Source organism: Xiphophorus couchianus, chromosome 20 (assembly GCF_001444195.1).
Source record: "Xiphophorus couchianus chromosome 20, X_couchianus-1.0, whole genome shotgun sequence".
Classification (NCBI taxonomy): Eukaryota; Metazoa; Chordata; class Actinopteri; order Cyprinodontiformes; family Poeciliidae; genus Xiphophorus; species Xiphophorus couchianus.
The window spans coordinates 14,475,458-14,488,457 of record NC_040247.1 but is presented as its reverse complement, the minus strand read 5'-3'; the positions used below and the strand labels follow the sequence as shown (position 1 = coordinate 14,488,457).

Genomic DNA, 13,000 nt, shown 5'->3' with positions numbered 1-13,000 from the left:
CATCTAATTCTAACCAGTAGTTTTGAGTTTTGCAAGAGATTAAACCAAGAGATGAGTAGTGGTATAAAAACTCTCGCGATTTGACAATCTGAAATCTTTATGACCACACCAACTTCTTCTTTTGCAGAACATCTATTTTTACATTCATGGTGACTCAAGCAACAAGACAGACAGGAAAAAGTACAGTTTGCAGTCAGTCTGTCACACTGAAACCAGCCTGTCATATTAGAAAAATACCAAAGAGATGTTGTCCTATAGGACATGTCAAGCCATGAAACCATGACTCCATGAAGACTGATCTCAGTGTATAACAGAACTCCTAATGAACTGATGTCAAATATTCTTACCTTATAAATTAAGGATGCGTTTAGTATTGGAAATATTATTGGCGGTTGTTTTTCTTGGTGCATAGGCCTACCAGCAGATGGCAGTAACGTATCTGCATTAGCTTTATCAGAGAGCAGGTGGTGGTGGAAAATTTGCTTTAAATTTGAATTTATTCTTCTTTAAATACATTTTGAAAACATTGTTGTTGTTATTATTATTATTTTGCTCTGTCTAAAAAGAATGGCTAATTACTAAGTTTTAATAGCGTAGAAGTTTGTCTTCATATAAAGTATTGAATAATGATAATGTTCTGTCATTTTACAGAGCATTAGTTTCAAATGGATATAAACCAGAAATTATATAGCTTTAAAAATATTTGAAAATAAATAAACCTTCAGGTAGATTTTTAGCCTATAAATGTGCACGTGTGCTCCTTAAAAGAGTCCGTGTAGCAACAGCAACTTTAGGTCATAAAATTGAAATAAAGAGCGCGCAGCAAATGCGAGTGTTGTGACAGAAAGAAAAAGTGGGGGTAATTATGACAATTTATTCTTCTGAAAAAAGCTGATTATCACCATCAACTTTATTTAGAAATTGCTTTAATATGATCCACAGCTGAAACAAAGTGCTGAACATCAGTAATCAATAAATAAGATTAAAAAAAAAGCATAAAATAAAGTGACAAAAAGTTGAGGACCCTCTTAATGAGAAAAGGCCACTAGTCTCTAAAAAAATCTTGAAAGAAAGGAAATAATTTGATGAAAATTAATGCAGCTTGAAAGATGTTAACCTTGCTCTCGAGCCTGTCTTTCATCTTTGTTGTGACATCAGATGTGCGTCCAAGGTCAGTTCTAACAATGTGCTACTTTTAGATGTGTCCCTGCTCCAACAACCCTGAATCAAATAATTCCCTCACCATCAGTCATTTAGTTGTCATTTAATTCATGTGTTTTAGAGAGAATAGATCTAAAAATTGCATGATGGCAGCTTTCTAGGACTGGAGTTGGGCACCCTTGCCACAGATTATTTATGATCCTTTGGTCAGGTGGGTTTACTGGCCAGTAAAGCACAGCAGTGACACCATGGTCATTAAAGCAGGCATTGGTAGCTCGAGGTCTAGCTACTTGGTAGATGGCTATTCTGATTATTGACTTGAAAAAATGCCATGAATCAATACTTTAAAATGACTTGGCTCCTCAAATGATCATTCATTGTGGTAATTTCAAACGGGACCTCCAGCAAGTTAGATTATCTAGTTCTTTATTCTTCCTTTAGACACTGGAACCTTAATTTTCCAAATGAAAGTCAATATTCACTATTTACTGAGATGTTATTTTTGACTTTTCTCCATGGGAATGATTACATTTTACTAATGTAGTCTCTGCAGGAGGTAAAGCTGTTATCTTATGTGCTGTAGTTTTTTGTCATTAAAAACAGTATACTGCAAATAAATCTTAGTGTTAAAATTTCATAAATTGAAATTAGAAAGCCACATTTGCAAACTGCTTCGCTGACAACAGAGGAGTGATTTTCTGTTGCTTCATCATCAGTTTTAGAGTTAGGATGAATATGGCTGATGACAGATAAGAAACATTCTCCTTGAGATGCAGTTGCAATGAACCTTCATCATTCTAATCTTTGAATTAGTCAATTGCAAGTGAATCATGCAGCTCAGAATTAGCTTTGTGCAGATGTTTTTAGATTTTGTTTTGCTGAACATATGGGCAATAACCCTAAAACTTAGGCAGCCAATACATTTAGATCCTTCTGCTTTAATGCTAATCTTATATCGCATAATATTTGCTGATGTTGAAGTATCTAAGCTCTACTCAGACATTATGAGCATAAAAATCTCAACAATGTTTTAAAGATCAACATTTTATTAATGTCTGGAGAAATGTGCAACATTATTTGAGCTTATGTATTTTTTGTGTTACAAAACACAAAAAATATTGAGAACATTTTCCAGGTTTAATTGAAACAAATACATTTGCTGTATCTGTAGCATGACATGTTTTTTATACACATTTTTATTAGTTCTTTATTAAAGAACTAATAAAAATTTAAATATAGATTACTCTGTAAATGTGGTGGTTAGCACTGTTGCCTAACAACAAGAAGGCTGTTGGTTCAAATCATGCCTGAGGTCTTTCTCTGTAGATTGCATAGTTTCCCTATGCATTCAAAGGTTCAAGCCAACATGTACTCTGGCATCCATACAAAGCACAAAACCTGAATTTTATATCAAACTGGTAACTCCAGTTTGTGCTTGGATTTAAAGAATGTTTGCATGGCTGTAAATCCCTGTGTTGCCTTGTGATGGACTGGCCACCTCTGCAGAGGGGGATCCTGTGTCTGGACACGGTTACACATGTATTGAAATGGATTCAATGTAAACAAGTAACATCTGTTCAACTAAGCATTATAGATCATATAAGGTCATATAAAATTAAATGCATTTGTTCCACTATTAACTATGTTCTCTCAGAAACCTAACTATATTTTAATGTGTGCATAGAAATCAAAATTTGAAACAAAAGCTGCTCATTGTTGCCCTGAAGCACTTACTGTGCATAAACCTGAGGTGAAATTTTATTTTATTTGATGAAATAGTTCCATAAAAATATTTCAGAGGTTCAATTAAAAATGGATTGTTTTAAAATTAACAATAAACTCACAAAATAACCAATTTTTAACTCTTCAAGATTAACAGTATGTGACCTGGGCAATCCAGTGTTGCCCAATATAATGGTCCAATACTATAACCAGTACAACTCTATTATTTATTTGTGTTATGTAAAGAGAAGGAGAGTTGTTTTATGTTAACCTTTTTATTTGGTTAAGTTTATACCCAGTTGCCTGGGTAGACACAACTTTTTCACTTTATTTCAAAAATACATAGCTTGTGTAAAGTTCAAGCTGAGGTCTATTTCCTAGTTTTCCCCCGGAAATTTGTGTTAGAATGGTAATTCTTTGGGAGATTTTCTGCTGCATCCCTACTGGGATCTTTCAGTTTGTCTAAGACTGACTTTTACCTACAGATTTTCTGAGGATTTGCAGCAAAGGTGGATGAGCATTTCTTAACTCAGATAATCTGAGAAATCTTCTCACTGCAGCAGCTGCTCTCATGTGAGACAAAGATATATTTTGGGAGACAGAAAAAATCCAAAATAGCAAATAGTAACTAAGATGATACAGGAAGTCATGTCAAAAAGCCCATATGCAAACTGTGTCAGAGTGAGTTACACATAACAGCTCAATGCTATATGTAGCTCAGACAATGTCTCCAGAAAAGGTTTCATAAGTGCACCGACTGTAGTTTACAATTAGCTCACAATTCAGTCAATAATGAAATGTCAACATCCCAATAAGCTGTTTTACCTGAGTGAAGTTTTCCTGTTCCGCCTTCCTCAAATCAAATTAAATTGGTGTCAAACATTTGTGTTTGTTCTGGTTTGTAATGCAAACATTTTCATTTGTACTGCTGTCATTTTAAAATATTTATAAATCTTTCCAGAGATCATCATCACAGCCAAGAGGTATGCTTGTGCTTGATTTTTTAGCAAATGGGCCTGACCTTTAACCCCAGAGAGAATCTATGGAGTACTGTCAAGAGGAAGATGAGAGGCACCAGAACCAATATGACCTGAAGGCAGCTCGGACTTCCAGATCACCTCAGCAGAATCTGATTTCCCCCACAATGCATTGATCCAGTAATTTATGGGCCAGAATCCTTAGAATTACAAAAAATAAAGGCTTGAAATATTCCACTGTGTCTAATAAATCTATTTAATGTACAAGCTTTACTTTCTGAAATAAGTGACAAAATTTGGAAACTTTTTTACAATATTTTAACTTTTGAGATTTACCTGTATATTTAATTTGCTTCCTGTACATCCTCCAGACTCACACTTGGTTTCTCATCACCTGCAGTTGGGTCTTGGCCCCTACTTCGATAACCAATGATGCAGATAATAGGAGACTAAAAGTTCAAGAGCTTCGTCATGATTATAATAGCTTGACTGGACCATGTGGATGCAGTGTTATTCTCTTGTTAAAACCATACATGCTACACTACCTTAAAAATCCATGTGAAACTGCAACATTTGTGGCATTGGCAAGCCTGCAGATTTAATTCCCATGAATGCCCACAAAGTCATGGCCTGTGTCCCCGCAGACAACATGCAATCTGTTATTGAGACAGATTTTAATTTCAGTTCACACAGAAGAATCTTAAATCATCCATGAAAGAAAAGAGAGAGTGGGGAGAGGACTGGGGGAGGAGTCTCCCACTGACTTTCACATCCATTCAGCCAAATCTGCAGCAGCATTGAACTCGCACAGAAAAGGAGAGGCCAACAAAAGAAAAAAAAAAAAAAGAGGCAAACTGAAGAATGCTTTTCTGAAGGACCTCCTATCACTAGGGTTGAGTTGAGTTTGCATGTACATTAGACGTGAACTGGTTCATGATATACTGAGGATTGCTGGTGAAGAGGAGGAGGAGTGGTCAGGATCGGAGATCATTAAGTACTTTGAGAAAGACGTCGCCCTGAACGCAGCACAGCAGCACCGCAGCCAGGAGGACCAGAAGTGCGTTTAACCTCCGAAAGTTGCGTCGATCTGGATATGATTTGCTTCTGATTTGCTGCTCAGCTGCCCGGAGAGGACTGCGGAGGGGCTGAACGCCGCATTGTGGCAACCGTCACCCTCGATTCCTGCCCGAGGACTGCACAAGCCGCTCGCTGCAAAATGTCATCTCAGGCCAAAGTCAAGAAGGACAAAGAGATTATTGCTGAATATGAGACCCAAGTGAAAGGTGGGTGACGTGCAGGGCCTGCTTCTATTGTTTTTTTCTTTTTTTTTTTTGTTTGTGGGAGGACACCCTTGCATAACTTTACTACAATCTTTATGTGGCTCTAGTGTGCAATGTTGTGGGGTGGGACAGATTACATTGGTTTAGATAACTTATTTTCCTGCCTTCCTTCCAGAAATGATCCCTGGCATCATGTTTCACTCTATTTTATTTAGATGGAGTTCTTTTTACTTGAAATTAAATATGGGGAAAATTTAAAGCAAGCATCTAGCTACTGCAGAGAACTCTGTACTCCAGTTTCTCAAACATGCCTAGCTTTGTGTGACCATGTAAGCAATGGGCTTTTATTATTTCTTTGCTCTATGGAAGCTTTGACAGTTATTTCTGATGATCCTACAACAAGATTAATTATATTTTTAAGTACATTTAACTCTTAAAATGTTCCCACCTTCCCATTGCAGAAGCTTCTTTGATGTGAAAAAGTTAAGACATATGAGAGATGGTGATCATCCCTTTTGTAGTATTTTCCTGTCACTTCATGACTCAGTGTGATATGAGAAAGAATAAGAGGGAATGCTTGAGAAGGTCACACAACAGTTCAGAAAGTCCATGAATTATGTATGCTGTCTGTATGAATTATGAACTATGAAAGGATTTCACTGTCTGACACTAAATATGTGACTGGATGAACCAACCAGTGAGAGTGAGAAGAAGGTCAGGAACAGATCTGACATTGCAGGATGTGAATAGTCAGGCTTGTCTTGTCATCATGCTGCACCTCTTATTGTTGTGGTTTTAATGTAAGTCTTACATTTCCTGTTGCTGTAAGGTGCCACTTCAGTCTGTCTGAACCTCAGAAGCCAGTTAGATCTTTTTGCATGCTAACTGATGACTTTGTTTAACTGATGACAAACCAATGAGTTTAAAATAAGCGTTAGTCAAGCTATGCTCACTCAGTTTCACGCAGTTTGAGAGAGAATTATTTTCACAGGTTATTATATCAATTGAATGGCAGACATTTTGGTCTGAGAAAGAAATAAGAGCAAAGGTATGAATTACATGAATGGACTACATTCCACTTGATCATTCCTGTGAACTAGTCCTGCAGGAAAAATGCACTAAAACAGAGTGACCACTAAATGGATTTCAGCCACTTATTGCTTTTTCATAGTCCTGCTCATTTACATCAACGGTGGTTAAAACAGGCGTTTCTTTATCAGGACAATTTGCAAAATATTTGCAATGTTGAACTTGTAGCTTCAGTCTTTTTCTGTTATTCGACTTTCATGACCACATTTAGTGTTGCAAGCTCTGTTAAAAATGATGTTTTCTTTTTTGTTTTTTACTTGCTAGTATCTTTTTACTAACTAGTTTTTTGTCTGTGTAAACCCCCCTCCCACACACACACACACACACACACACACACAGTGTTCTTATTAATTACAACCTTTTTTAATTATTTTACATTGGTGAAGCATTTACACAAAATTAACTCTTTTACACATTCTGTGATCTGAACCTATTTAGAGAAAATGTTTGAATATATCAATCAAGTTTAAAATATCTTGTTCCAAACTGTAAATAGATAAAATTGTATTCCTGCTTTGAAACCCAATCATCAAAAGTACATTTCAATACTCTACTCCAAGTATACTATGAAGAAATGTGGTTACATGACTATAGTAAATATTTATCAGCAGAAGATTTCTGGGAGTTTCTTTTATTTTGGCCATAACTGTCATATTTTATCAGAGTCAAATCCCACAAAAATGGATCAGAAACAAAAAAATAAAGTGAAAATAAATATTTATATTTATCTATATACATTATGCCAATCCCTAAGTGCAATGGAGAACACAGATTTGGGTATGATGGGTATAAAATTCATTCTTTACATGTATTAAATCGAAGTAGGAAGACAAACAGCTGTACAAAATGAGGGTTTGAAATGCTGAAAGGGCAAAATGCCCTGAAGCTCTGAGATAAAATAATATGTATTTATCATATTAGTATTGTGATTACCCATTCGGGGCTGCATGGTGGGGTAGTTGTTAGCTCTATTACTGTGCAGTAGAAAGGTCTTGGGTTTGGACCCTCTACATACATTTTGTATGTTCTCCCAATGCATGTGTGGGTTCTCTCAATCAACTCTACCCACTGTCCAAAATTATGCACGTTAGATTAATGGACTCTCTAAACTGTCTTTTAGAAGTCTAGATGGTTGTCATTGAGTGTCACTGTGTTGCTATGTGATAGAGTGGTGATCAGTTTTTTGAATACACCGTCTCTTGCCCAGTGATTGGCACCAGCCCTCCTGCTGCTCAACAATAATATACACATTTGATGGCTGGATTGAAACTACGGCTGTATGATATTGTGAACATGTGGTAAAGGATGATTATGATGGATCTCATGATGTTGTCTTTTTACAATGACAACAACAAATCAATAGCACTATTGACTTCTTTCTCCTTTGATTTTACAAGAAAAACAGACCTCTCATAATTAGTAAGCTAATTATGAGGAGAAAAAAAACATTTTCTTTTTTCCATCTTTAGAAATGTTTTTTTTAAAGTTTTCTCAGCCTGATTTCTGCTGTTTTGACCTTTTCAATGTCTGTGGTACTTTTGCTTACACACTGAGACTGTGATAGACGACTGGTTGCATATGAGATCAATGTCATATGCCTGAGATGTGTCCATGCTCCAGCTTGTTAACGTTGGAGCCAGAAAGCCTCAACTGCACGCTCAAAGCACAGAATGTATAGCCGGTGTGAAGCCAGGCTTAGATGGGAGAGCTAACCACTGCACTGCACAGCTGAAATGACAAAGGATTGTCAACACGTGTCGGGAATGAAGAACATGATGAGCATTTATAGTGAGAGGAGAGGTGTGATGAAATTTTTTTTTGTCACTCTTTCAGTCTCACACTGTCTTCACGCTCACCCCTACACACAGATCGGTCTACACTCGGCTCTGCGTCTCTGAGAGAGCCATCACAGCCCAATCTCTCGTCTCAGTTTCAGGACAGGCTTTTAAGCTGACATCTTAAGCTCATTTGCTAACGGGGCTTGGATTGGTTTGGTGCTATAGGTTTTATTCATGCACCGACTCTGGCCTCCAGTAAATCTCAGCTGACTGCACACCCCATCAATCAGACCCAAATCTTCTGCACTTTACAAGTGTTTATTTCTCTGACATTTTGTCACTGTTTGAACAAATGGTAGTTTTATCCTTTTAATACTGGCATGTATTGGCTAACATTTTTAATAAGCTGAGAGAAAATACTAATTTATTTCGTAATTTTGTGAATAATCATAAAATAATTCACAAAATAATTATTAACTTGTTGGCCAAGGTAGTGACTTTATTTGTGAGAAATCATTCTATTTTATCTCTTGCTAAAATGCATCCATCATGCTATTTCAGTTTTGTATATTAAGCCTTGCACATCTTTTCCATAATTTAGAGTTGTTTGAAAAATAAAACGCGCTGAAGACTTTGTGCAGCCTAACTGCAACTTTATCATAGTTAAGGACTTGTTATTTCAGTCAGTCTTATTGATAGCCATGAAATTAATGTGATTTTCTTCACAAATACGCATTCCTTGGAGAGCAAGCAGACAAACCTTTCTTCCAGATTCCATCACAAAGGAAAAAATGCTTTGATAAATGCTGGCCTGAAGCGTTATGGTTGAATTTTGACAGTGCCATAAATATCTTTGTTGTTTGTATCTTGGTAACACCAATGTTTGAGATTCTTGTTTGTTGCTTTGGTGACAGACCAAGGTTCACAGCGGAGCATTATGAAATCCAAGGAGAAAGCCATTTGGAACTGCGCCTGAAAATTTTGGATTTTCCTGTGTGATTACACCAAGAGTGACGCAGTTAGTTGTTAAAAGCATTTTTCAGAAGTGAGAGAGCAAGCTATGTGAACTCAACCAAACCAACTACAAATGCATGCCATAGTCATTACTGCATTCAGAAAACAAGCACTCACACAACACAGCCTTGATTTGCACCAAATTATGTCAATGTGTCATTCTGGGTTAGGTCCCTTGTGACTAGCCACGCATGGCTAACAACAGTCTCAGTCACTACTACCAGCCTCGCTTACTAATAACTGTGCTCGGCTACTTTGAACTGGCAGCCGTGGTGACGGCGACTCAATTCTGCGTTGTATTTGGTGTTCTGTTGTAAAGCCCACGCCTAGCTGACAGAGCTGGGATGAAACAGTGACCAAAGCTTTCCCTTATTTCATTTGACTGTCTGCCAGAGATTGGAGCATAACCACCCCAAGCACTGCTGCTGTTAAATTTGTTGGGTGAGCATGTCTTTTTTGACCCTGCAGAGTAAAAATAGCAGGTGACGGCCTTCTAATATTTCAGGAAGGGCAAACATTTGTAACAAATAACCTTTTTGAGCGGTAATTATATCAGATTAAACGATGTAGGTGGTGCTACATCTCTTAATGTAGCACCACATTAAACGATGTAGTGTCAAGCTAAATTATGTTTTAGTTTGACACTGACGTGGGTTTACAATTACTGACTGTCAGTTTGAATGCTGTATGCCACATTACCATTTAAAGACAGAAAAATATTTACCAGCATCGTTTAACATTAAATTACTGGGGCTTTGCTGTATATTAAATAGTCACTGACCAGCTTATTAGATACTCTTGGTTCGTACTGGCTGGTATTTTGCAATCAGAACTGCCTTTTTGTTTTTGGCATAGATTCAACAAGGTGGTAAAAATATCTCTCAGTATTGGGTCTAATTTAACATGATAGTGCCTCATAGTTGGTGCAGATTTGTTGGCTGCACATCAGAATGCGAGTCTTTTTTTTTTTCAATCATAATCCTCAAGGCATAACTCCCAGCATGTTATAGATGTTTCCCTGCTTCAGTACATCTGGGTTCTGGCTGGTTGACAGACTTTTGCTGAACTACAGAAACCTGAATCAGGTGTGTTAAAGCAGGGAAACATCTAGAACATTCCTTGAGGAACAGGGTTGGGAAACACGGCTCTGTTGGATTGAGACCTGGTAACTGTGGATGCTGTTGGAATTCAACAGCAACAATACTCTGGTAAGGTGTGGCATTCAAATGACATCTATTTGGTACTGACTGTGTCAAGAAGTTATCCTTCATGATTACACTACCAGCACCATCCTGAGTCATTAAGACCTTTGCTATCATGTTGTAACAACCGACCATCTTAATGTTGTATCAAAATCAACATTTGAAAGACCAGACAAAATTTTTCCAATTTGTTTCTTTCCACGTTTGCTAAACCTGTATGAATTGTAGACTTGGATTCTTGTTTTCAGCTGACATCCGGTGTGGTCTTCTGCTGCTGTTGCCCATCAGAGTTCAGGTTTCTTCCAAACCTCGGCTGCAACATTTCTTGCTTAAGCTATTACTTTTCTTTCATTTAAAGCCAGACTGGCTATTTGACTGACATCAACAATACATCTGTGGCTCACAGAATATTTTTGTTTTCTTTTTTGCACGTTCTCAGTAATTCAGACAAAAAATTATGGGTGAAAAACCAAGAAGATACTCAGACCGTTTTGTTTAACAGCAATGCAATAACAGCAATACAATAGCAATAAATAGCTAATCTTAAACTAGTGAATTTAAGATTTGAGGGAATCTTAAACTACCGAGTTTAAGATTTTTTTCCCCTTTTTCTTCCCCCAATTTTGATGTTTGGTTTAAACTTAATTAATTTGTCTTTACATGCCTTAATGCATTGCTCTTGTGTGATTGGGTAATTCAATATTTGTCTTAAGCCATCATATTTGTCAGTATGATTTGAAATGTTGTTTTTTGCAAAATACCTTGAGATGACATGTGTTGTGAGTTAGCATTAAATAAATAAGTTGTACTGAATCAGAAAGGTCTACCTAGTAAAGTGGCCTGAGAGTGTATTTTTAAAACTGAAAACGTATTACAAATAAGTTTTCAGAAATATCATACAGAAATATCATCATTTGGCATATTTTCAGTCCGTGCAAGTTGGCGCTTGTTTCTCACATATTAAAGTGAAACACTCAGTGCACACAATCAATAATGTCACTGCTTACCTAATGTTTTATCCACCTTAGAACAAGCTCAATTCATGTAGCCATTAATCTTAACTATTAAAATCTATTGCCATATCCTTAGAGAGGCATTGAGTATTAAATGTTAGTGTATTTCGATCACTCTGAGTAGGGTAAGAAACGGCATCAAATGTCCAAAACCCTGCTTGTGAATTTCCATCAGCCTTTGGGTGTGGAGCATACACAATGTTCCCAGGCAAAGAATCTGGTATGACATGCTGCTTGACATTTTATTACTCTCAACTAAAGAGAGAGGAAAAAACTGTCTGGGTCCTATTTCTTGAATTCCTTGCAAGCTTCTGTGTAATTATGCATTACCCTGCAAAGGCTTGAATCATTCATTGAATGTAGTGCTCTATTGCTAGTAACACTTTATGATCTAAAAATAACTGTCGCACAGGAGGGGAAAAGCAAATATCATAAGTGCATCTGGTTTTCTTTTTAAATCAATGAAATAAAATCTTGCTCTCCATCTTGTTTGCTTCCTGACACTGTGGGGATAATAATCACTTAAACCATAAAGGCCAACAAATTGTGTTGCTCATTGGTCTATTTCAGTTCAAGAGTGCATCACATCCCTTGAAGTTTTGGACTTGATCACTGCCTTATTCATCATTAGAGGCTGGTTGTTGCTTATTCTGAAGCAGAGTACGTTGCCCTTGTCCTTGGCCATTATGCTAAACAGACTGACTGCTGCGACTGTTGGAGCAGGGAACTGGCCTGCTCTCGCTGAAATGCCTCCAGAGGTATGTAACCAGGCAACTAGGCAACTGTGGGGACCAAAAGAGGTACATCTCCTCCTTTCCGCATATCAGGGGATTACATATTTACTTTGTTTGTCTCGGTCTTTGCTCACTCATTCACAATTTCCCTCACAGACAGTGGGGGAGGAATCTTTGACATCCTTCCCTCTGCTTTCAGAAAAATAGCACAAGGCTTCTCTTGAAGGCAGTTTTTTCTATGCATGCATTTACATAGATTTGTTGTCAATTCAGCAATGATATGCATGCTTGTAACATTCTGTCATAGTGAGATCTTTAGGAACAGTGTTGGTCAAGTGGTCTCGTTATCGTCTACACAAAAGAACTTTGTTCAAAAAGTCTTGCATATGTCTCTGCATAATTTGTCCATGTGATCTCAGAGGTAGTTTAGCATAATTAATTCTAAAGTAACCAAAGTGGATGTGCGTCACCACTGGGTGCATAGAAAAATACTTGTTTTTTCAGTATTAATATGGATTTAACTGGAACTAGAGCTACACAATCCATTGAACATAATAATCTATATAAATGTACAAAATAGAAAAGTTCATCTGTATTGCTGTATCTCTTACATTCAGTTTGGAAGATAATTGTGATATTAGATTTACAATAACAAAATAAGTTTTGATAATATTCTGTGGATAAATAAGAACCTTTTTTTTATTTTTCACTATTAATGTGTTCATAAATCACAACATGTTTCTAAAGAATTAGTATTGACTGTAGAATCAGCCCAGGTTTGAGTTTTGTCTAACTCAGGGGTGTCAAACTCCAGTCCTCGAGGGCTGCTGTCCTGCAACTTTTAGATGTGCCTCTGCTGCACCACACCTGAATAGAATAATTAGGTCATTAAGGCTCTGGAGAACTGATCTACACAAGGAGGAGGTAATTAAGCCATTTCATACCAGTGTTTTCTACCTGTGGCACATCTAAAAACTGCAGGACAGCGGCCCTCGAGGACTGGAGTTTGATACCCCTGGTCTAACTCTTA

The 13,000-nt window shown here is 37.1% G+C and overlaps 1 protein-coding gene across 4 annotated transcripts in view; it reads left to right on the top strand.

The window, feature by feature from the left end:
- Window positions 1–4,638: 4,638 nt before the first annotated feature.
- Window positions 4,639–13,000, top strand: part of LOC114135371 (SLIT-ROBO Rho GTPase-activating protein 3-like) — a 40,163-nt gene continuing 31,801 nt past the window's right edge. For all 4 annotated transcript variants that reach the window (XM_028002624.1, XM_028002623.1, XM_028002622.1 and 1 more), the window contains exon 1: window positions 4,639–5,143. In XM_028002624.1, the coding sequence (XP_027858425.1) occupies window positions 5,077–5,143 (67 nt within the window). In that variant the 5' untranslated portion in view covers window positions 4,639–5,076. The remainder of the gene's footprint in view (window positions 5,144–13,000) is intronic.